This window comes from Leopardus geoffroyi, chromosome B4, assembly GCF_018350155.1.
Source record: "Leopardus geoffroyi isolate Oge1 chromosome B4, O.geoffroyi_Oge1_pat1.0, whole genome shotgun sequence".
NCBI classification, from domain to species: Eukaryota; Metazoa; Chordata; class Mammalia; order Carnivora; family Felidae; genus Leopardus; species Leopardus geoffroyi.
This window is the reverse complement of record NC_059341.1, coordinates 79950505-79974934: the sequence shown is the minus strand read 5'-3', so window position 1 is coordinate 79974934 and position 24430 is coordinate 79950505. Positions and strand designations below refer to the sequence as shown.

The following is a 24430-nucleotide window of genomic DNA, read 5'->3' as shown; positions in this document are numbered from 1 at the left end:
GAACCAGCTTTGGTGTTACTGACTTTCTTAATTGTTTTTCTACTTTTCATTGATTTCTGCTCTAATCTTTATCCAAGTGAGTTTTCCAGATTGGCCATATTCAGTGCATACTGTCACATGTTGATGACGAAAGAGTAACGTGTCCTGAGGACAATGGAAGCTTTGCTTACTACAAAACTACAGTAATCAAGACACTATGGTCTACAGTATAGACCAAATTAATAGATTGAGAATCCAGAAATAAGCCCTCACATTTCCAGTCAATTGATTTTTAACAAGGATGTCAAGATAGTTCACTGGGGGAAAGAATAGTCTTCTCAACAAATGGTGCTGGGACAACTGGATAGCCATATGCAAAAGAATGTAGTTGAACCCCTTTATCACGTCATACACAAAAATTAACTCATAATAATTATAGATCTGAATATAAGAGCTAAAACCATAAAGTTCTTGGAAGACAATAGAGGAGTAAATGTTAGTGAGCTTGGGTCAGGCAAAGCCTCCTTACATACGTTACCAAAAGCACAAGCAACCAAAGGGAAAAAATAGATAAATTGGGCCGCATCGAAATGTAAAAATTGTGCTTCAAAGGACACTATCCAGAATGTGAAAAGACAGTGTACAGAATGGAAGAAGATATCCACAAGTTATATATCTGATAAGGGAGTTATATCTAAAATAGATGAAGACCTCTTACAGCTCAATAATAAAAGACAAATTATCCAATTTAAAAAGCGGGCCAGGGATCTGAATAGACATTTCCCCAAAGAAGATACACATATGGCCAATAAACACCTAACAAGATGCCCAACATCGTGAGTCCTCAGGGAAATCAAAGCCACAATAAGATACCACTTCGTATCCACTGAGATGGTTATAACAAAAAAGAGGAATAACACATGTTGATGAGGATGTAAAGAATGTGGAACTCTCATACACTGCTGGTGGAATTGTAAACTTGTGCAGCCACTTTGAAAAACAGTCTGGCAGTTCCCCAAGGGTTAAATACAGAGTTATCATATGACCCAGGGATTCCACTCCCAGGTATGTACTTAAGAGAAATGAAAACATACCTCCACACAAAATCGTGCACACAAATGTTCATGGCAGCATTATTCATAATAGCCCCAAACTGGAAACAATCCAAGGGTTCATTGTTTTAGTCAGGGTTCTCCAGAGAAATAGAACCAGTAGGCTATATATAGATATCTATAAGAGGAGATTTATTGTAGTAATTGGCTCACCTGGTTATGAAGGTTGACCAAGTTCTACAATCTGCCATCCACAAGCTGGAGAGCCAAAAAGCCAGCAGTGTAACTCATTCTGAGTCCATAGGCCTGAGAACCAGGGAGCCACTGATGTCACTCCTAGCAGGACGCTGCATGCCTAAGAACCAGGAGCTCTGATCTCTGAGGATAGGAAAAGATAGGTGTTCAGCTCAAGAAGAGAGTTTGTCCTTCCCTTGCTTTTTTTTTTTTTTTTTTTTTTTTTCAGTTTACTTATTTTGAGAGACCGCATGAGCGAGGGAGGGGCAGAAAGAAGAGAGAGAGAGAATCCTAGGCAGGCTCTGCATTGTCAGTGAGAAGCCCGACTTAGGGCTCCATTTCGCCAACCAGGAGATCATGACCTGAGCTGAAATCAAGAGTGAAACACTCAGCCAACTGAGCCGCCCAGCCTCCCTTGCCTTTTTGTTCCATTTGGGCCCTTAAAAGATTAGATGATGCCCGCCCACATTGGCGAGACAGGATCTCTCTACTCAGTCTACTAAATCAAATGCTAATCTCTTCTAGAATACCATCACAGACTCTTCCAGAAAAAAAATTTTTTTCAACTCTCTGGGCATCCCTTAGCCTAGTCGAGTGGGAACAAAAAATTAACTGTCATATTCATCAGCTCATGAATGAGTAAATAAAATGTGGTATATCCATACAATGGAATGTTATTTGACCATACAAAGGAATGAAGAGCTGGTATATGTTACAACATGGTTTAATTTTGAAAACGTTATGCTAAAAAAAGAAGCCAATCTTAGAAGACCCTGTATGGTATGTTCCATTTTCATGAAATATCCAGAATATAAAGTGGATTTATGACTGCCCAAAACTTGGGGGGGGGGGGTGTTGAGGAAAATGGAAAGTGATTTCTAATGGGTATAAGATTTTAGAGAGCAGTGATGAAAATGTACTAAAATTGTGATTAATTTTATCTGATTTACATAATTAACTTATGATTAATTAAATGTACACAAATCTGTGAATATATTAAGACCATTGACTTGTGAATTGAATGGTTTATGAATTACATTTGAGTAATGCTAAAGTATATATACTTGAATAAAGGTGATATACTACATATGTATATATCTTTCCCTCTAAAACCAGGAACAAGATAGGTCCACTCCCTCTTTCTATTTAATATTGTACTAGAAGTTCTAGCTAGGTAATAAGGCAAGGGGAAAAAAAAACATAAAAATTGGAAAGGAAAAAGTAAAATTGTTTTTATTTGCAGGTGACATGATCATCTATGTAGAAAATTCTAATGAATCTACAAAAGTGCTACTAGACCTAGTTCAGCAAGGTTGCAAGATATAAGATTAATATACAAAAATTAATTGTATTTCTGTACACCAGCAACAAACTATTGGAAGTTGAAATTAAAAGACAATATCATGTACAATATCATCAAAAAAGAAGAGAGAAATATGTATGGACAACTCTGATGAAAGATGTGCAAATCCTGTACATTGAAAACGAAAAACATTGGTAAGAGAAATTAAATAAGACTTATGTGGAGAAATATGCAATGTTTATGGGTTGAAAGACCTAATATTGCTGAGACACCAATTCTCCCCAAACTGATTTATAGATTGACTGTAATCTCAATAGAAATCCTAGCATGGTTAAGGGGCGCCTGGGTGGCGCAGTCGGTTAAGCGTCCGACTTCAGCCAGGTCACCATCTCATGGTCCGTGAGTTCGAGCCCTGCGTCAGGCTCTGGGCTGATGGCTCAGAGCCTGGAGCCTGTTTCCGATTCTGTGTCTCCCTCTCTCTCTGCCCCTCCCCTGTTCATGCTCTGTCTCTCTCTGTCCCAAAAATAAATAAACGTTGAAAAAAATTAAAAAAAAAAAAAAAAAAAGGAAAGAAATCCTAGCATGGTTTTATAGAAATTGACAGTTGATCCTAAAATCCATATGGAGGGACACCTGGGTGGCTCAGTCGGTTAATCGTCCTATTTTGGCTCAGGTCATGATCTCACAGCTCGTGAGTTCAAGCCCCACATTGGGCTCTGTGCTGACAGCTCAGAGCCTGGAGCCTGCTTCAGATTCTGTGTCTTGCTCTCTCTCTGCCCATCCCCCACTTGCTCTGTCTCTCTGTCTCAAAAATAAATAAACATTAAAAAAATTAATTAAATTTTATAAACTAGTGTCGTTTTATTGATTTTTTTTTTACATTTATTTTTGAGAGACAGAGCACAAGTGGGGGAGGGGCAGAGAGAGAATGAGACACAGAATCTGAAGCAGGTTCCAGGCTCTGAGCTGTCAGCAAAGAGCCTGACATTGGGCTCGAACTCAAACTGTGAGGTCATGACCTGAGCCAAAGTCAGACGCTTAACCGATTGAGCCACCCAGGCGCCCCTAAACTGGTGTTGTTTTAAAAAATAATAATATAAAATCCATATGGAAATGCAAGTGATCTAGAATAGCCAAAACCAACTTTAAGAAAGAAAAAAAGTTGTAGTAGTTACGCTACCTGATTTTGAGACTTTTTTTTTTAATGTTTATTTTTTGAGAGAAAGAGAGAAAGCATGAGCGGGGGAGGGACAAAGAAAAAGAGAGAGAGACAGAATCTGAGGCAGGCTCCCGGCTCTGAACTGTCAGCACAGAGCCCGACCTGGGGCTCAAACCCACGAACTGTGAGATCATAACCTGAGCTGAAGTTGGATGCTTAACCAACTGAGCCACCCAGGCACCCCTGATTTTGAGACCTAAAGAGAGTTTTAGTGATCAAGACAGGGTGCGAGACAAATAGATCAATGGAACAGAAATGGGTCCAGAAATAGATCCACATATATATGATCAATTGATTTTTAACAGATGTGCAAAGGCAATTCAGTGAAGAAAGAATAGGCTTTTCGACAAATGGTTGTGGTACAATTGGCTATTTGTAAGCAAAATTAGCTAAATACCTCATGCTCTGAAAATGTGAGGAAACTGAAAACCTCATGCACTTCTGGTAAAAAAAAAAAAAAAAAAGTAGATGGTTCCTGGTCTAGCCGTTTTGGAGACTATCTGGCAGTTTTTAGTGGAATTAAACATATCTTAAAAATTAGTTCCTAGGAAATCCTAGAGAGAATCCCTGTTTCCTTAAGCCCACACTAAATGTCCACTACTAGGTTAAGGCATACATAAAAAATCAGTGTGTGCATATATAGAATGCTACACAAGTATCAGCAGAAGTGTACATATTTGAATGTGGCACCATTTATGTATCTCAAACAGCGATGAATATGAATGGGATGAGAATTATGGCATAAATTACTTCATATAAATTAAAAAGGTAGAGTACAACACTCTATTTTTCAAGCATACATAGAGATGTGTCATGTATTAGAGTGAATCTGTCTGGCACAAAAGGAGATGACAGGAAGGGATGGGTACTGGAGCAATAAGCCATACTAAACTATGAAGAGACACCTTTGTAGACCCAGGATTAACACAAAAGTGAATGGAGGTGAGAAAACAGCCACAGTGAGCCCAGACAACTTTTTCCAGAAGGAAGCTGAGAAGTAGGAGCTTCATGAGGATGTGGGGCTAAGAGGGAGAAAGTTAGAGATGGGACATAGTGGAGGAGCATGTCTGGATGCTTATGGGAACCATTTGGTAGAGAGGAGAAAGGAGGGGGTTGACACCGGGAACTCATAAAAGGGACTTAGTGTTGGAGATGGCGAGAGGCAAGAGAATGGCCTGTGATGGGAAGAGGGTGAATTCCTGTAGCTCATAAGAGGGACTTGGAGTGGAGAAAAGCTGAGTGTATGTTTGTATGTTTTGGGGGGATCGTAGACTTGGAAATGGATGGTGGGGAGAGAAGAAATGAAATTGTTTTGGCAAGTGGGAAGGGAGTCCTCCAGATTAATTCGAAGATCATTGGACATTGCTGAAATGCCCATTTGAGGTCTGTGTTTCAGAATTGCGGAGTGTGTGTTATAGGAGGAGGGCTCCAAGCAATAGAGCAAGGGAGGAGCAATATGGGAGGGAGAAACTCCAGCTAGAGCAGTTATGGAGGCCGCAGGCCACTGGGCCAACAGACTGGGGAGGGGACCACAGGAGAAGGTGGGTGTTATATGGAGGTCCCAAGACAGGCAAGGAGATTTGGATAAAAGACTGGACAAAGTCACAGAGGTGAAGGGAAGGTGTTTGAGGCAGAGGATGGGCACAGAGTTTGAGGGACACAGGTAGGGGAGCAGAGAGGAGACCCTTTCTAGGAACAAGGTGGTTCCTAGCCCAGGAGGAGAGCCCGGCTGGGCGGGAAGGTGGCCACAGAGCTCTCCCCTGCCTCACATGCATACCCCCACTCCAGGCACTTCCCACCCCCACTGACATCCTGGAGGGAGGGCTGGGGCAGTGCTGCTCCCACCCTCTGTGCACCAGGGTAAAACAAGGGTACCATGAGGGCTCCGGAGCCTGTGCAAAGGAGAGACTTTCTGGTTTGACTCACTTCTACTCAACTTCAGTTCAGCCTAAAAGTGTTCTGCTCTGGGTGCCACTGCCCTGTTCTTGTGCCAGGAGTCAGGGCAGCAAAGCACCAACAAGGGCTTTGGTGGACAGGGGGTCCTGGATGGAGCCCCGTTGTATACAAGCCTTAGTACTAGGACTAAGTTGAAGAACCCAACGCAAAATGAGTAGATGATACCTCCCTGACATTGGATTAATTTCCTTACCGTAAACAAAAGCTGTAATTTTGAGGAAGAAGGACAGCTCGGTTTGGTGTATTCTAAAAAAAAATTTTAATGTTTATTTACTTTTGAGAGAGAGACAGCACGAATGGGGGAGGAGCAGAGAGAGAGGGAGACACAGAATCCAGAGCAGGCTCCCGGCTCTGAGCTGTGAGCACAGAGCCTGACACAGGGCTCAAACTCATGAACTGCAAGATCATGACCTGAGCTGAGGTTGGACACTCAACCGACTGAGCCACCCAGATGCCCCTGGTTTGGTGTCCGCTAATGCAGTGTTTCTCAAAGTGTGGTTCCCAGACCAGCAGCGCCAACACTCCTTGGGGATCGGTTAGCAGTGCTAACTCTTAGGCCACCTAGATGAATGAATCAGAAACTTCTGCGGCCAGGCTCAACTGTCTCTACTAGCAACTTCTGGAGGTGATTCTAATGTATGCTCCAGTTCTAAGGGAATTTCCACTCCCATCTCCAAACACATGCCTCTCCTAAGCCATCTTGCTGCTGGGCCCAGGGGCAAGATGTGCAAGTGAGGGCTTGAAGTTCAAGTTAGTGAAATGAAGGCCTAATGTGGGGAGACCTGGCGAAGAGCTTCTTCATTTTCACCACACAGGAGTCTGGAGACTGGCTTTGGAGAGCCCCTGTGCTGAGGTCAGGACCATGGGCGATCTTGAAAGAACATGACTCAGAGGGCCTTGACTTTACAGGGATGAGGTCATCATAGGTGGTTTTCCTGCCTACCAGACAGCATAGGGACCACTGAAGAGTTATAAGACAACTTAAGAAAATATCAGGAGCACTTAAAGAGATTCAAGTAGTGTACCAAAAAACAAAAACAAAAACAAAAACAACAACAACAACAACAACAAAAAAAAAACAAAACCAAAAACCTTTCTGGAACTAAAGAAACATTTTTTCAACAAAACAAAGTCAGTATATGTATTGAAAGAGAGAAGTCTGGCCACTTCTGAGACTCAAATTAGTGGCTTGGAAGAACAAGTGGAAAAAATATTTCAAAGCATGGAGCAAATAATACGAAGAGATGGAAATAGCGAGGAAAACATGAGACTTGGAGAATAGATCCAGTAGTCCTAACATTCAAATATATTAGCTCCAAAAGAGTGAAAAGGCATAGATGGAAGAGAGGCAATAGTTTAAAAATAGAAGAATATTTCAGTGATTTGAAAGAAAGATCTGCGCTTGTAGACCGAAAGGGCACAGGAAGACCAAAAAAAGAAAAAAGAAAAGAAAAAGAAAAGAAAGAAAAGACAGACATCTAAGCATGAAACTCCTGAATTCCAAGATTAAAGAAAAAAATTTTCAAGTTTCTAGACAGAAAGAGCAAGTTCTGTACAAAGGGAAAAGAATCCAATTGACCGGGGACTCTTCATCGGCAGCACTGGAAGCTAACTAACGTGGGGACAGTGAGAGAAAAGGACGGTTGCCCAGGGACCTCCTCCCCAGCTGGAAAGCTTTCACTTGTCAGAGCAAAAGAAAGATATTTGGAGCTATAGAGGATTCAAAGAGTATATCAATCTCCTGTCTCACCTGAGGAAAACACTTAAGAAAAAATTTGGTTAGGGAATAGAGAAGTCAAGGTAGAGGAAGATGAAGGGGAGGAGAAAACCCTGCAGTGAGCAAGAAAGTTGGCAAAATATCATACTGTTAAATGTTCATGGAGCTTGACAGACACCTAATTATATCTAGGAACATAAGTACTGTGCTACCTCAGCCAAACCTAGGAATTGGAAGCACAATAAGAAAGATCAGTAAAAGCATTCTAAAGGTCTCTCTTACTGGGGTAGAAAATAAAACATCTGGCAGGAAATAAAACATCTTAATGGAAGAAACAATTGGCATATTAAAAATGATGGTAATGGGGGCGCCTGGGTGGCTCAGTCGGTTGAGCGTCCGACTTCAGCTCAGGTCACGATCTCACGGACCGTGAGTTCGAGCCCCGCGTCGGGCTCTGGGCTGATGGCTCAGAGCCTGGATCCTGCTTCCAGTCCTGTGTCTCCCTCTCTCTCTGCCCCTCCCCCGTTCATGCTCTGTCTCTCTCTGTCTCAAAAATAAATAAACGTTAAAAAAAAATTTTTTTTTTAAATGATGGTAATGAAGTAGGTATTGGATCATCAGTGCTGGGAAAGAAGGTAACTATCAAGGGAATGGAAAGGTTTAGTAGAACTTCCAAAATAACAAGGGAGCAGGGAAAGGGGAACGGATAGCAGCAACTTGCTATGGAATGATTAAAGAGCATACAAGACAAGGGGCGCCTGGGTGGCTCAGTTGGTTGAACGTCTGGCTTTGGCTCAGATCATGATCTCGTGGTCCATGAGTTTGGGCTCCGTTGACGGCTCAGATCCTGGAGCCTGCTTTGGATTCTGTGTCCCCTCCTTCTCTCTCTGTCCCTCCCTCACTCATGGTCTGTCTCTCAAAAATAAATAAATGTTAAAAAATTAAAAAAAAAAGAACATACAAGATGACATAAGAAATGAAACCAAGGGGCGCCTGGGTGGCTCAGTCGGTTAAGCATACAACTCTAGTTTTGGCTCAGGTCATGATCTTGAGGTTTCATGAGTTCAAGCCCTATGTTGGGCTCTGCACTAGCAGCATGGAGCCTGCTTGGGATTCTCTCTCTCCTTCTCTCTCTCTCTCTCTCTAAAATAAGTAAATAAGCATTAAAAAAAAAAAACCTCAGGCTATCATTTTAAAAATTAAATTTAATTTAAAAATTAGAAAAAAAGATCCTCTCCTTAGAGTGACTACAAAGTCTGGCTTCTGGGATGGTTGTGAACGTGAATATTTTCACCTTCTGAACCCATACAGTCAGGACACTCTTCGTTTTAAGGTCCACTTTATAGCGGTGGATACTGTGGCTCACAAAATGAAAATACTTGTGTAAGGTCTATACGGACAGTTCGTCTCCTGGGTCTGTGGAGGGAAAGGAGGCCTGCTATGTGCCCTTTCCAAATGTGCTAGAGCTTGCCAGGAGTAGAAGGATTAAGGGGTGTGGAAACATGAACTGAGGAAGGAAGAGGTGGGAGGAAGGTGAGGTTGGGTTTGGGGGAGGGGCAAGGCACCGGAAAGGCGAGGCAAGATGCCACCTAAGACCCTCAGCCCCTGCCAGCACAAAGTCTTGCTGCTGTAGACACAACTCTTCAATCATGCCTGTCCAATGTGGGCCTTCAACAAATAACGAAGGGAGGAATAAACAAATGAATGAATAAAAAGGGATACAAACTTTATTATTGTATTGGAAGCAGTTCAAACCTTTCTCAGACCTTGATGGCCCTCATTTCTCTAAGTCACCCCACATTCACCAAATCTATAAGATCCTTCAAGTATCCCCAAGTCTGGACAGTGATGAGGTAGGAGGGGGCTCTGTGCCCAATCTGTGGGGCTTGGCGGCTCACGAGCCACCACCACAGTGAGTTTGTGCTTAGCGGTTCTACAGGTCGTCAGATCTCAGTCCCTGGCATTCCCTGCTGGGGTCATGCCTGCCAGGCCCCCTTGACTTGGAGCTAGATCTAGGAATGCAGGGAGAGGTGCTCTGGTCCGAGGCTTTGCAGGCAGAGAAGGACTTGGTGGCGTCCTCTGGGCAGTGACAGTGCTCTGACTTCTAGGTATGGCAGGACCAAGATCGAGGTGTCACCAGCCCCCAGAAGGTTGTCTGTGCCAGAGAAAGGTGAGTTATGTGTGAGTTCCCTCCTGCCCCCACCCTACGCATCCAAGACATGGGAGCCCATCACCCCCAAACCAGGCCTAGCCCCTGACCATGGCTATTGAATTGGGCAAGAACAGGAGGCTGGCTCTTGGAGAGGGGAGGTGTGTCCTTCTGGATGGGGAGCTGAGGGAGGGCGGTGGTCCCTTACCTGGGGTAGGGGGCAGTGTCGCCGTGCATACCACTCCTGGCAGTACAGGCTGACTTGGATGCCTTGGCCCAGAAAGAGCAAGGTCCACATTAGCACATTCCATGCTGGGCCTGTGTGCCGGTCATGCATCATGAAGTTCAGCAGCCCTGATGCAGGAGGAAAGGTTGTTATCCCAATTCCAGTGCCTTGTCTCCCTGGATGCCCCCCATCCCCCCATCCCAGGGTACTGGGAAGAGATGGAACAGGAAGGCATCATTGAGGAAGATCTTGAGCCCAGCTCCGGCAACCCATGGAGGTCTCAAGCGGCTCATGTAAAACCAGGATTCCTCAGTTTACACATCAGTATCCTGGATCTCATACTAAACCTCCCAGCCTCATGCCAGTTTTCTCTCCTTTGTCTCCCTCTATGTGTGCCCTGCTCAGATGCTCCACTCCAGCCAGAAATCTTCTCTCACATCCCCCAGGATACCTCCTGCTGCTTCCCTCCCTGTTCCCAAGTTCCTCCCCACCCCAACTTTCATGCCTCTTCCCAGAAGGGTATGTGGCCTCCCCCATCCATCTGGAATCTGCAGGAGCAGCACTCCTGGCTTCCTCCCTCTGGATGGCTCCCCCTCCAGTGGCACACAGAGGCCAAGCTCACCTCCAAAGACAAGGAAGAGCATGAGCATGACCGGGTAGAAGAATCCCAGGACAAAGCAGAAGATGTACTCATGGACCACTGCAGAAACCAGGAACACACCCAGCATGGCTGCCCCTCGGGCCCGGCCACCGAGAAGCTGGCAGGGGACGGGGGAGAAGGGTGGAATGAGTCTCTCTAAGACTCTTCCACAAAGAGTCCCCTCGTTAAGGAAGCCAGAAAGTATACAGTACAATGGAAAGAATATGAGATTTGGGGGTCTCAAGGGGTGATACGTCCTACTTAAGTTCTTTGGGCCTTACGTGCAATTTTTTAAAGGGGACATAATAATACTTACTTCTCAGGATTACAGTGCAGATTATGTATGTGAAAAGCCTTGGTAACTGAGAATTGCTACATGCATGTTTCTTAGAAGTCTAAGGAGGAGAGAAATGCTCTGTGGAGGGGTGGGGTTAAGAGTAAAGAGGGAAGGAAGTTAGATCCTAAGAAGGATTTTCTGCCCACTGGGTTGGGTAGAAAGGAGCAGATGAAAGTCCAGGGGGCCCCTAGGTCTGGAAAAGGCGGATGATGCAGAGGAAGGGAAGAAGAATGTTCTGGGGAGGCTACATTAACTGTGGGAGCTGAGGGGGTCTGCAGAGCCCATACCCACAGCCCATCTTGATAGACATAGCTGTACAGCCAGTCATGGACCACCACGTTCCAAGTGCGGTAGTAGTTGGAGAAGGACGTCGAATTCCACCAGTCCTGGGGAAGAGTGGGTCAGGGTTAGGGGAAGGAGGTGAGCATCAGGGCCCTGACTCTTCCCAGGCCCCAGTGGCTCCCCCTTGCTCCCTGCACCCTATCCCAATGTTCTTCCACAAGGGGCTGGGCCCTGGCTGAAGAGGGACAGCAAGAACTTTCCCTGCAGTCTCTTCAGGACCTGAGGCCCACACCCCCTCCTTCATCCCCTCTCAGGAGAAGATGGTTCCAGTGTACCATGCGCACAGAAGCAGTTAGCCCTGACTAGTCAAGAGGTGGACAGGTGGCATTAGAGCCACACCCAGAGGAGCGCATTTCTCACGTGAGAGCTTGACAGCACAGCTGAGGTGACACCCAATGGAACCATCATCCTCCCAGATCGCTCCCCAGACCTCCCTGCACCCAGCTCCCAAGTGGCCAGGTCCAGGCCCCACCCGATAGAACATTCTGTCTCCAAACCGTAGCATCTCTGCGAAGGCGTTGAGCCAGCAGTGGAGGAAGGCAAAGAAGATGAGCAGCAGCATGAAGATGCCTGGTGAGTGGGGACAAGGGCTGCATGTCAGACTGCCCACCTGGCTCCCTTGGGAAGCCCTGAGGGGCCCTCATCAGCAACCAGGGCCCCAATTCCTTCCAGCCAATTATTTGTCACTCACAAATTCTTACATTCATTAATCCATCCATCTGCTCATGAACTCCAAGCCACATGTCGGGGATGCACAGATGAATCTCAAAGCCCTGGCCATTGGCAGTTCACAGAGTGGTTGGAGAGAGAGAAAGAGAGAGAGAGAGAGAGGCAGAGATCGGGACAGAGACATGTCCAACCATGCGTCAAGGTCAAATGTGCTGGGAGCTAAGCACGGGTGGCCATTGAGGTGCTTGGGAATGCAGAGCAAGGGGTGGGTCATAGTGACTGATGGCTAAAACTGACAGGCTTCCTAGAGGAGGGGGCATCTCTGTTATGGGCCTCCAGAAACAGACTGGAGTTCACAGCTGGAAAATGGGGAAAAGTCATTCCAAGCTGAGACACCAGTATGAGCAAAGGCCCGGAGGCATGAAAGTACATGTCTTTCAAGGAATGGCTGAGCTTGTGGCAGGACGAGAAGATAGGCTAGGCTGTCGGGGAAGGGGTCTTGAATGCCAGGCCAAGGGGTCAAATCTTATCTGGAGATGCCAGCAATGGGGAGTGACTGGAGTTTTGGAAGCAGAGTAGGAAATGATTAACCTGTAGGAGGGAAGTTCATCTGGGCAGCAGTGTCAGGGGAAGGTGGGAAGATTGAGAGGGAAAGCAGGCAGGCGAGGAGGCTGATGTAGAAAGAGGGAGTGGAGTGGCCATCTGAATGAACTGAGACCCTGGCAATGGAGCAATGAGGAGGCGGGGGACACATGTGGGAGAGGTTTCTGAGGCAGGAGGTGTTGAATCTGACTGAAGGAAAGGAGTGAGGGGAGGGAGGAGCCCCCCGCTAAGCCTTCCCAGGGTGCAGCCCTCCCCAGCCCTGCCTTCGGTGGGCATACCTGGCAAGGTGGCATGCATGATAGACAGCACCAGAGCCCGGGTACTGAAGGGCTCCCGGCTCATGTTGGCAAAGACGGGAACGCAGAGGCGGCCCAGGATGAAGCAGGCATAGAGTACGCAGCCCAGAGCCTGGGGGGCGGTGGGTGGGGGGTACATAACTTTGACAGGGGTCACTAGCAGCTGCCCCCTCAACTCTGGAATTGGATTCTGGCCCAGCACCTGCCTCTTCTTACCTTAGCCCCACCCTCTGACCTCCTCCCCAGGCCTCCCAGACCCCACTTCCAGAAATGCCCCACTCAGTCACCACAAGCCACACTTCTACCCCATCTTCTGACCTGGGCAAAGTTCTTGGCCACGTAATTCCACCTGACGTTGGGTGTCCTGCAGCAGCAATGGGGACAATATGTTTTTAGTCTTTTTATCTTTTAGCTTGTTCCATACCCACTGGTACACAGGTTCTAGGGCCCTCTCTCCGAAGCTCTCTCAATTGCTCGGGCCTGGGAGGATTATCTAGGCAGGTAAGGGTCTAGAACACTTTGGACCTTCCCCAACAGACATGGCAAATGGATTTTTAACTTGAAGGTCAACTAAAGTGCAACCATCGGGAGGTTGCTCCAGACCGATGGGTTTCCCAGGGTGCAGGATTTTCAGTGCTAACACTGGGACAGCCCAGGGCCAACCCAGGACAGTTGGCCACCCTTGTGGGTTGTGCTTGGAGAAGGCTTGGAGAAAGCGTAGTCTGTCTGACACCTATTTCCCATTTTTATTATGGGATGCTTCCTGCGAACGTGGTCAGTGCCTGAGGCTAAAGGCCTCAGAGAGTGGAAAGTAGAAGGCAAGGTCCCTGATGGGTCTGGGCATTTGGGAAAGAGGAGCAGGGTCTTACCTGGGGTAAGTCTCCCTGTAGATTAGTGTGGGGCAGAAGAGGAAGTAGAGGTAGCTGGAGAAACTGGGGGCCCGCATGCCCTCACCTGGGGAGGAAGGAGAGGGCTTGGATCAGTGAAGTGGGGAAGGAGAGAGGGCAGGGGGAGTGGAGGCTGGGACTGGTGGGTGGAGGCCTGGATGGGGCAGAGGTGTGGGGGGGGGGGGGGGGGGAGGGGGGGTGTGGAGTGGGAGGGGCCCGACATTGGGTCTGGAGGTGCAGTCGGGAAGGTGAGACTAGGCAGGAGCTGAAGCTGCTCTTTGGTTGCCCTTCTTTTGCTTCCATTCTAGGCACCCTACTTTCTGGTGCAGCACCTGCTATGGCCAGAGTTTCATTTGGCATTTATAAGCTCCACCATCCATTCTTTCTCTCCTTCTGCTCTGACTCCCCCACCACGTTTTAAAAAAGATTTTATTTTTAAGTAATTTGTACACCCAACGTGGGGCTCAAACCCATGACCCTGAGATCAAGAGTCACATGCTCTGCTGACAGAGCCAGGATATACGTCCATCAGATCTTAAGTCCAACACTTAACCACTCAGTCATCCTGGTACCTCCTGACTTGCTAATATGAGGCTCTCATACTCTGGGTCTTTCCAGGCTAAGCCTGGAAATTGGAAAGCGCCAGAAGTCCTGGGCCACAGAGGTACCATATCTCAGAGGTGGGACCGGAGGATGCCTAATGACTAAAGCCCACAGAGTCTAGTTGGAGGTCAGAATTCTGCCCTGGGAGCAACACAGGCTTAGGAAGTCAGAGCTTTTATGAGAATCCTGGTATGTCTGGCTTCATTCAAACAGCCAAAATGACTGAGTTCAAAGCAGTGCCTCACCTCCTCTGGCACAAAGGGTTCCAGGCACAGCCTCTCTCAAGAAGGAGTAGCTCTTCATCAGGAGCCTGACCTGAGAAGGAATGGAAGGGAGGTTAAGTTGCTGTGTGGCTTTGAGCAAATCACTTAACATCTCTGTGCACTTGTTTACCGAAGAGAGAGGCCGGCGGATTGCAAAATCTGTACGATCAAAGCCCATAATTTATTTTTTTGTCGGGTAGTCTTTTAACCTAACACAGGTAGCTGCTGGGATGAATCAGGAGTAAAGACGTACAGGAAACGCCAGGGCGGAGCCTCCAACCAGCCAACCCCCCTGACTCCTTGCAAAATCCGATTACTTTTGCATAACAGCAAATATCCTTGGTTCCTGCTGGTGCCCTCAAATCCTTCCAGATGGACTCCGCCCCTAGTAACTAGCTCCGCCTCCACCAATACTGTAGTATCAAGTCCCCTTCCCCACAGGGGCCCTGCCCCAGCCTCGCCTGCCCATCACCCCATCACCTACCTGCTCAAAGACCAAGATACAGCGGGAGGCAGGCGGGAGCTGATACTTCAACGCCACGTGGACAGGGAGGACCCAGAGCACGGTGGTGTGGACAGCCAGCATCATGCAGCCCAGGCCCACCCCCAGCATCCAGGCCCCTCTTGCCCGGGGCCTCGCCCACAGCCTCAGGGCCTGGTAGGGCACCAGCAGAGTGGACAGGAACATGGGGACCCACGTCATCAGCGCCAAGGGCAGCTGTCCAAAGCTGAAGATCAGTAGGTCAAACTCCAGCATCAGCCTTGGAGTAGAGAGGAGGAGACAAGGTAGACAAATGTGTGGCCCGACTTTGTCCCCTCCCTGTGCAGTCAGAACTCTTGGGAAATAAACTGAGGCATTTTGCCCGAGTTTCCAGCTCCCCATATCTGAAGGTGTTCAAGATGGCACCTCTATTGTCCCAAACTTCTAGCACAGGGCGTTGCTGGAAAAGACTGGATTGTGGGATGGGTTTGCTTACAAATGACCTTTAGAGCCCTCTGAATTTTGCGGTGTTGCAGAAGGGCTCAGAACTTTGTATGCCGTGGGCATTAGAATATGAGGTTTTCAGAGTTTAACTTTGATTTTTGTCAGTTTTGTTCTTTTGGAGCATCTGTCGCTGCAGACGCAAGTTAGTGGAAAGCAGGTCGTTAGGTGTTTTGTTTGCTTAGGTTAAGAGTGTTTGGCTTGTAATGGTGAAAAGTTGGAAACAACCTAAGTGTCCCTTGGTAAAGGACCAAATGAGCAAAAGACTGGCACCTCCAGACCACAGTCGTTAAGAACAGTGGGCTGACCTGGAAAGATCTCTGAGATAGGAAGATAGGTTGTTAAGGAATGAAATCAAGAAGTACAGGGGCGCCTGGGTGGCGCAGTCGGTTGGGCGTCCGACTTCAGCCAGGTCACGATCTCGCGGTCCATGAGTTCGAGCCCCGCGTCAGGCTCTGGGCTGATGGCTCAGAGCCTGGAGCCTGTTTCCGATTCTGTGTCTCCCTCTCTCTCTGCCCCTCCCCCGTTCATGCTCTGTCTCTCTCTGTCCCAAAAATAAATAAACGTTGAAAAAAAATTAAAAAAAAAAAAAAAAGAAGTACAGTGAATATCTTATTTATATAAACTTTCTACACACCGCTTCTTGGTTCTTATAGACACGTGGGGGTGAATGCGTGGCAAATGCTCTAGAGGGACTCTCTCAAACCTGTGAAAACCCTTACGTCCGGTCTGGGGTTGAGGGAGTAGTCGGGAAGGACGGTCCCTTGACACACATTTGAACTTTTTACTGAGATTTGATCCTTATACCACTCATAGAATTAACAACAGTTTTACCAGAAGGAAATACTGTTGCAGAACCTGCAGATCTTTGATCCTTTTCTTTTTACTGCTTTCTAAGCCCTACTTAGGGTGAGGTAGGGGTGTAGGCAAATACAGACCCCCTGGGGCTACAGAGCCCTCTGAGGCTCACCCCCAGCGTGGGGGGGTGGTGCTCTTTGGGGGCGTTTGCGTGCATGTCTGTCTCCCCCCTCCCCAAGACTGGTAGTGCCTCATAGACAGGGAGGGGGTCTGGCCGTCATCTCTCTGGCTCCCAGGGCGGGTCCTTGGGAAGTGCTCCATGAAGGTTGCTTGGATTGAACTTGGGAAGAACTTGAGAGAGTGGTGTGAAGCGAGCCTGCTAGCTTATATAGATCTGCCTTGGGGCAAGTTTCCTACTGAGAAGTATTTGAGCAGGCGACAGAGTGTCCCCAGAGTGGCTGACCTGGAAGGTCAGAGCAAGGGCCATCCAAAGGCTGTGGAAGGAAGAAGTCGAGGTGCGTTTTAGGTGGGAATGTTGCTGGAAGCCATGTTGATGTGGGTCCAGGAATCACAGGCTCAAAGGAGGGCTTGTGCTGTCTTAAGCCAGTGGCAAGTGGAACACTAGGGACCTAGGGGGTGTGATCCGCGTGCCTGTCCCAGGCATGCGGGTGGGGGGGGGGGTGCCTACCTGCCCTCATCAATGAAGTCGATGGCCAGGGTGCTGATGATGAAGACACACAAGCCGGCGATGAACATGTGGTAGATGGTGCGGAAATGCTGTACTTCCATCAGCTCGCTGGGGGGACAGGGGCCCGAATGTCAGTGTGGGAGGGTCCTCGAGGTCCTGCAGACCCGCTCAGGCACTGTATGCGGGTGGGGGTGGGGTGGGGACTAGTGATTGGGAACTTCCAGCTAAAGGCTGGGCCGATCACACCCAGGGCAAATGGGGAGACTAAACTTTAGAAACCCTCTCCAAGTCTTCCCTCCAAACACCTAGAACCCGAGGATGAGAAATGAGGTGTCCGGGGACCCTCGCTGAATCCCTTTCTTTTCCTCCATTCCCTGCCCTTTACGTGGACTTACTCAAGCAGGGACTTTCGGATGATGAAAATTTTCCGCTTCCCCAGGGATGGCTCCCGGGCCCTAAATGAAGACAGTTGTTCTGGATCAGGACCCAGAGGAAGAAGTCCCTGGGTAGAGAGCAGGGCTTTGCAGAAGGTCAATATTTGGGAGCCAAAGGCAATAGTAGAGGTAGGTCAGGGCCAGGGCCAGGGCCAGAGGGCAGGAGGAGGTGGAAGGTCAGGGCCAGGGCAGAAAAAGGCCCCAAAGGTGGAGGTCAGTGTTGGGCAGGCAGAGGCAATACGAGCAAAAGAGGGAAGGTTGAAGTCGGGGTCATGCCAGTGCTGGCAAAGGAAGTATGAGATGATATTTAGGGCTCACGACCCTTATGCTAGAGGAGCCCGCTCTAGCCAGCCCCCAGCCCCCAGGTCCTCAGACTCTTACTTGCTCAAGGAATCTGGAGGAATGGAGGACAGGGGTCTGCCTTGTGGTGGGTAGCATTGGATGGCCTCCTGCACGGCCCGATCCAGCAGGTCTATCAGCTGTCCCTGTGCTTGCTCCAGCAACTGTGTCTTCACAGCCTACAGGGCAAAGCAGGGCAAGGCCCACTGTCCCTCCCCCCGGGCAGCCATCCTCTGGTTCCCCATATATCTACTGAACTTCTTCTCTCTGAGCCAGGCGCATTGCTAAGCGCTGGGGATAGAAACATGAACAGGCACGGTTCCTGCCGAGAGGCTCCCCCCACATTTCTCTCTCTCTGGCTTCCCAGACCAGCAGTGAGGACCAAGGAAAGACATTTCCAGCGCCAGGGCCTGGATCCCAACCACCTTGTCGTCTCTGACCCTACTCCCTTCCCCCTGTCCCCAGCCTTCCCTCTGCTGACCTTTAGCCCGACTAACAGAAGACTGTTCACTGGCTGACTCTTGGCCCCTGCCCTGCTGACCTGTATTCCAACCCCCTCCATCTTAGCCGTTGGCTCCAACCTGATCTGAAAGGTTTTGAACCCAAGAACAAATTGTCTTTATCACCAGGCTGGTCTTCGTCCCTGCCTCCTTCCACTCCCAAGACCTGTCCATCTTGACGTCTGACCCCTGACCTCCCTCACCTCCATATGTCGGGTCCATTGCACCAAGTCCAGGCCTCTGTCCTTCTCAATGTTTCCTAGGGGACAGGGTCAAAGGGCACACCCAAGGGGGAGGGGGAGTTAGGGTTCTGTGACCTTGTACGGACCCAGAAACATCCTCTTTCCAGGAAATGCTTTCTGCAAGCTCAGCAGCCTCCCTGCCCCCAACCAGTCGATATGTAGTATCACAGTGAGGCGATCAGAAGGGGAAGTTATGGGAGGCGATCAGAAGGGGAAGTCATTTTTGCAGGGGGTGAGGCCACTGGGAGCCTGATGACAGTACCCGGGACTGGGAAGCTGCTCCATTCACCCTCTGGGGTGAGTCTGCAAGATAAGGCAAGGCCCCCGCTCCGAATATCCCTTTCACTTCCCTTTCCCGGCTGGGCAGTGAGGGACAGAGGCAGGGGCTGCCTCCCCTATCCTCCCAAGAGAGTAGGAGCCTCCCCCGCAGCAATGCGTCTCCACCTCCAACGCCCCCTGAGCTTTCTGCACCCCCAGAGGGTGCCTCACCACCTCCGGAGCGTCGGCACTCTTGCTCTCCTCTCGGCCCTTCTCCCTTCCGCGATCGGGCCGCCCTTGGCTCCATGGTGTGAGTCTCGACCGGGCAGTAGGCGGCTATGGAGTGTTCCCTCCCTTCCTTCACAGCCTGCCAAGCTCTTATCTCACTCGGTTCATCTGACAGCTCCAAAGACCAAAGTCCTTTCAGGAGGAGGAGACCTCCAGGAGCACAATAGGTTATCAGGTCTAGAGGGTAACACTTCTCAGCTACAGGCTCGGCTCAGCTGGCTGTCCCAGGGAGGGTTGCAACACCCCAACAGCCCTACCCGCCGCCCAGATGCCCAGCTGAGCGAGCTATCCCTCCCACCGGAACAGTGGCCGTGCACTGTGTACCTATGTATGTCCATGAGGAGGGGGACTTTGCCTCTCTGAGGCTTATCACGTAGGATGACTTGCCTGCCGATCTCTTTCCCAGCAGCCTGATCTTTTTCCCAGCAGCCTGAAGGATCTTTAGGTATCAGTGCACTCGGCTCCCTTAGACCAGGAGATAAGGTGTGGGAAAGAACCTTGTCAGCTCAAAAGGACTGTGCAAGTGATTAATGTTCTGATGTGACTAATGTTCTGTGACAAGGTGGCGTTCTGGCCCCTCCAGGAAGTGCTGGGTGCCAGGACCCCCGCCCCCCAAATCAGCTCTTCCCTACACCTGCTTGGATTAGCATGTGGGCAGAAAGGGGGCGAAACAAACACTTATTCAGCACCTAGGGAACACCAGGTATCGTCACAGACCACTCTGAAGGAAGAGCGAGATTTGAATCCTCCCTCTGTCATTTACCAGCTGTGTGACTTCAGGCGAACGACCCAGATATTTTAAGCCACAGTTTCCTCCTCTGAAAAACAGGGGCCAAAGTTCCTCCCTCACAAGGTTATTGTAAGCTCAGAATGAGGTAGTGCAGGTAAAAACACAGGGTCCAGGGTCTGGCCCATGGGAAGGGCTTAGTAAATAAGAATTTCCTTCCCTTTTTTAGTAGGATGTAATAGAAGGATAAGTGCTTCGAGAGTTTCCTCTTTGTTGGGCTTCTGCTGGGGATTAGCTATTAATCCTTTCTCTCCCTTCTCCCATTGTGTCCAAAGATGAGTGTTGGAAACAAGGTCACAACTTCAGACCAAGGTCATGGCCTCAATGTCTCCCCTGCTCTCGCTCCCTGGTGGGTACTGGGGTGAGGGCTGAGGGCTGGAAACCTCCGCCAATGGCTGTCTCCTGCATCCCAAGTGCAGCAGGAGAGACAGAAGGTAGTCCACGGGAAAGGAGAGCTGCTATGGGGGATGGGTAGAGAGAAGGGCAGGGGCTCCATAAATGTGAGAGGTGGACCCAGAGACGTAGGCCAGAGACCCCCAACACAGCTTTATTAACATCCCAAGTCAACACCAACCATCTTTCCATGTGTGGGGTCCCAGGGGTGAGGGGGACACTGGGAAAGGGCCTGACGGTGGAGTGTGAGGCTCAGGGCTCCCGAGTTACTCGTCACTCAACAAATGACCCAAGATGATAGCTCCGTGCTCCTGCCAATGGTCCTGCAGCCTCCCCCTCCCTGCCCCCTGCCCAGCCTTAGCCGCTGCTCCCGGTGGGACAGGAGGAGCCTCCTTCGCCTTCTGGGGACCCCGGCAGGGGCTGGCCCATCCGATCCACACACCAGCAAGGACCTCTGCGCTGGCCCTGGGAGGAGCGGCACTGGGGAGAGAGGCACACGGTTCAGAGGTGCGGCACTGAGGCTCCCGCAGGAGGGATGGGAGGGCTGTGGGTGGGGGATGGGCTGTGGGCCCCAAGTCCGAGTGTGCAGAGACCTCTGAGAGCTCTCAGGACAAGGAGACAACCTGGGTCCCTTTCTCTTGCTCTCCTCTTCTCCACCCACCAAACGGTGCCCATTCTTCTAGGCAGAACAGTAGTTCTCAAAGCGTGGTTCCCAAACCAACAGCTGCAGCAGCAGCGGGCACTGTGTTAGAAACAGGAATTCTTGGGCTGAGAGGGGCTCAGCCACCTGGGCGTTCCCAGCCTTCCGTGACTCTGAGCCGCCTCGAAGATGTGAACCTCTGAGTCAGGCAGTCTGGCTCCTCTGCCACAGCGTGGGGCTATTCTCTAGGTTTCTGTGGGCCCTAAAAGTTGGGGGATCCTTAAAGGCAGCGGCAGTGTCGTCTTTGTGCCCCCTTTGTTGTTGTTTTTAATGTTTGTTTGTTTCTTTGTTTTGAGAGAGAGAGTGAGCACGAGCTGGGGAGGGGCAGAGAGAGATCAGGGCAGAGAGACAGGGGGACAGAGGATCCGAAGCAGGCTCTGAGCTGACAGCAGAGAGCGCAGGGTGGGGCTTGCACCCACGAACGGTGAGATCACAACCTGAACCGAGGTCAGATGCTTAACCGACTGAGCCACCCAGGCGCCCCTCTTTGTGCCCCTTTGTAAACTCCCCCCACCCCATCCCTGGTAGGAGCCTTGTGCCACAGGACCGAGGGGAGGAGAGGTGGGGGCCTCACCTGCCGCTTCCGGTAGAAGCCCCGATGGTCACAGTTAGGCACGTAGAGGGTCTGAGCCCCTCGGTACACCTCGGTCTGGAGTTGCTGCAGCACCGAGTCCAGATGTCTGCGGCACGGGCCCTGGGGGAAGAGAACGCAGGCAGCTCAGAACCCGTCCAGCCTACCTCCACTGTCCACCCCTCTCCCACCACCAGCCAGGTTCCCAGGATGCATGTGGGAGACTTCTCCAGGCCCAAGGGGATAGCCTCGGACGGGAGTGTGTAGGACTCCCCACCCTGCCTGCTCCCTGCCATTCACAAACGCACCATCTCGGTGTCTTGGGCACCCCCTGGACTGGGCCGGGCGGGAGTGGTCGAGGTGCCCGGATTCCTCTGTTGGTCTCTGCGGTTCACATCCTGTGGACGAGTGGTCCCTGCCTGGGATTTACCCTCCTTAGGATTCTCCCCTACAGCCACAAGGGAAATGGGGGAAGAAGAGTCCAGAAATCAGCCAGATGTCAAAGACCAGAACCAAACGGAAGAGAGCCCTGTTCACCTTGACTCCCTGAAGCGGGAGGAAGGGAGGGGCTTTCCAAGTAGGAGAAATGAGGGTGGTTAGAACCTGGCTCCGTTACCTTCTCTTGGCGTCAGTTACTTTCTCCGACAAATGGTGATATTAGCTTTCCTGACAAAAAAAAACCCAGACTAGTTTTAAGGCTTATAAGGGAGAAGCACTTTGGAAAGCAAAAACCTAGGACGAGTACAAGTACATTGGGAGGCCTTGGGCTTGGGGAGAAAGGACCTGGCTGTTCCCCCTGAAGCCAGCAGGGGGTGCACCAAGCCAGGGAGATGAGGCAGAAGAACAAGGGGTATGGGAGGGGGTTAGCAGGGACCCAAGTGGAATGTGTGTCCCCGCTGTGACCCTGTGGTGACTCAGCCCACCCCTCCCAGGCTGTAGACATGGTTACTTTAGGGGCGCTTGCATTGGGGGCCTCTCCCTTCTGGTCTCCCATAGCTCAGCCTAGCTCAACCCCAGTGGTCCCAGGAGCAGGTACGATTCAGCCCTTAACCAGGACAGGCAGAGGGCAGGTTGCAAAGATGCAGGGAATGAAGGGCTTCTGACCTACAGGCTGCTCTTGGCTCTGGAGAAAATGTCACACGTGGTGTCTGGGGGGCCTAGGGAGAGCTCAGGATGGGAGGAAGTGAGGAAATAAATCAGGGCGTCAGGGCAAGGGAAAGGCAGGGAGGAGAGTGTGCACTGCCTGGAAATCGCCCCAGGTGTAAAATGAGATATTATGGCCCCTAAAGGGATCGTCTCTCCCTTTCCATGCCCAAAGACAAGCTCTGCTCAAGTCCCCAGTCCTCAGACCTAGACATTTGCTCCCACCTGCCTACTACCTGCAACCCAAGAGCAATTTCCTCTTCAATCCTGACTCGCATCCTTCTTCCTCCACCTTTCTCAGACCTTGACTCTCATTCCCTCCATTTAGCACCCTACCACGACCATGCTCCCACTGCCTCCTCTGACCCACCTACACACCCCTTCCTATGAGGACCCTCTAGCAGCTTGGACCCAGGCGTTTGGGAGTGAAAGAAATTCCAAGTTAATTTCTCATCCCTTTCTGTGGAAGAAACCAGGAGATCAGATGCCTGGTTGGGGGGAGGGAGTGCGCTGCTTTTATTTCCTACCCTATCTCTCCCTGCTGCCCCCCATCTTTTGGGTTCTGACTCACTTCTGTCCCATCCACCCAATGACTCAGCCTTCTATTTTCCTCCCTAGGGTAGGGTGGGGTAGGGTGGGTGGAGGGTTCTGAGCAGCTTTAAATCATAACCCTGATTTGGCAGATTCCTTCTTTTCCCACCTCTATCCCATCCTTTTGAGGCCCCCAGAGTCCGCCCTCTGACCCCAGTGTAGTCTGACACAATTCAGGATTTGGGACATCTTCTGTTCTAGGCCCTATGTTCACGTGCTTTGGACACCCTGATATTAAGAGGAGAGGAGGGGATATTTCTCAGTGTGTGTGCAGAATTTGGGAGTCGGGGTTCCCTTCCCTCTTTCTCCAAATGGAAGCTGAGAACAACACCTGGGTCCTTTCTCCAGCTCTGGGGTCCAGGGAAGGAGCTGGGATGCTGTGGCAGACGGCATGGCCCTAAACCCTCCACCCTCACCTTTCCCCTCAAGAGGAAATAGAAGGGGCCAAAAAGGTTGACCGCTGGGACATGTCCCTGCTTTATCCCCAGGGGCCCCTAGCTGCACCCTGGCCTTCTAGCGGCTCCCCGCCCTTGCCCCTTCATCCCCACCCCCCCCCACACCCCCCCACGCAAACGTGACGCCCAGGGTTAGGAAGGGGAAGCATCAATGGCAGAACCCATCGCAGGGCTCGCAGGGCTGCCCGCGTCCTTTCCAGGACCCTGCCGGCCGCTTTGCGGGTCTCACGTGGGCGGAGCAGGGGCGGGGCGCGGACTCACCCGAGGGCGCGCGCGCCCGGCGGCAGCGGCCCCGGCCCAGCAGCAGCGCCCGCAAAGGCGCCTCGTCTTCCTCGGGCGGCTGGCACTGCAGTCCTGGGGCGCAGTTAGGGGTGTAGACCCCGCACTGCTGCCCCTCCCTCCTGAGACAGCCCCCAGCTTCCTTACAGCCCTCCGCCGGCGGCCCCCCCTCCTCCTCCACGCAGCCCCCTGGACAACCCGCCTGCACCCCCTGCCCGCAGCCTGGGCACCGTGCCAAGGCGGCTCCTGAGCGGGCAGCGAGCAGCAGAGTTAGCAGCAGCAGGAGCGGCAGCAGCCTGTGGGGGGTCATGGTCAGGATTTTTGCCCCGTCCACTCCTCCCAGCGCAGTCGTAGCACAGCTGCTGCCCGCCGCCGCCCCTCCGCCTTAAGTAGCCGCCGGTCAGGGGCCGGGCCCTTTAAGAGCCAGGTGAAGGGGGGTGGGGGGAGAAGGCAGGGGCATTCCCTAAACTGGGTGGGACTGAAGAGGCTCCCCCCGCCCCCACCTGG

General features: G+C 50.6%; 2 protein-coding genes across 4 annotated transcripts; both read right to left on the bottom strand.

Moving 5' to 3' along the window:
- Positions 1 to 9165: 9165 nt before the first annotated feature.
- Positions 9166 to 20199, bottom strand: SOAT2 (sterol O-acyltransferase 2). 3 transcript variants are annotated; one of them, XM_045463595.1, is made up of 15 exons: positions 18948 to 20199; positions 18420 to 18475; positions 17759 to 17895; positions 17339 to 17398; positions 16944 to 17051; positions 14960 to 15236; positions 14458 to 14527; positions 13592 to 13676; positions 13041 to 13086; positions 12705 to 12834; positions 11627 to 11724; positions 11100 to 11198; positions 10458 to 10593; positions 9818 to 9963; positions 9166 to 9615 (listed from the first exon to the last, which is right to left on the bottom strand). In XM_045463595.1, exons 1-15 carry the CDS (start codon positions 19021 to 19023, stop codon positions 9565 to 9567), a joined length of 1575 nt encoding a protein of 524 aa, XP_045319551.1. In that variant the 5' UTR covers positions 19024 to 20199; the 3' UTR covers positions 9166 to 9564. The 3 variants fall into 3 exon arrangements, with proteins under 3 accessions (XP_045319551.1, XP_045319552.1, XP_045319553.1); XM_045463596.1 differs by having other exon boundaries at positions 18951 to 20199; XM_045463597.1 differs by lacking the exon at positions 9166 to 9615 and having other exon boundaries at positions 9846 to 9963; positions 11652 to 11724.
- Positions 20200 to 20312: 113 nt separating this feature from the next.
- IGFBP6 (insulin like growth factor binding protein 6) lies at positions 20313 to 24430 on the bottom strand. Its single transcript, XM_045463600.1, has 4 exons — positions 23906 to 24430; positions 21764 to 21903; positions 21459 to 21578; positions 20313 to 20664 (listed from the first exon to the last, which is right to left on the bottom strand). The coding sequence occupies exons 1-4, from the start codon at positions 24231 to 24233 to the stop codon at positions 20542 to 20544; spliced, it is 711 nt and encodes a 236-aa protein (XP_045319556.1). The 5' UTR covers positions 24234 to 24430; the 3' UTR covers positions 20313 to 20541.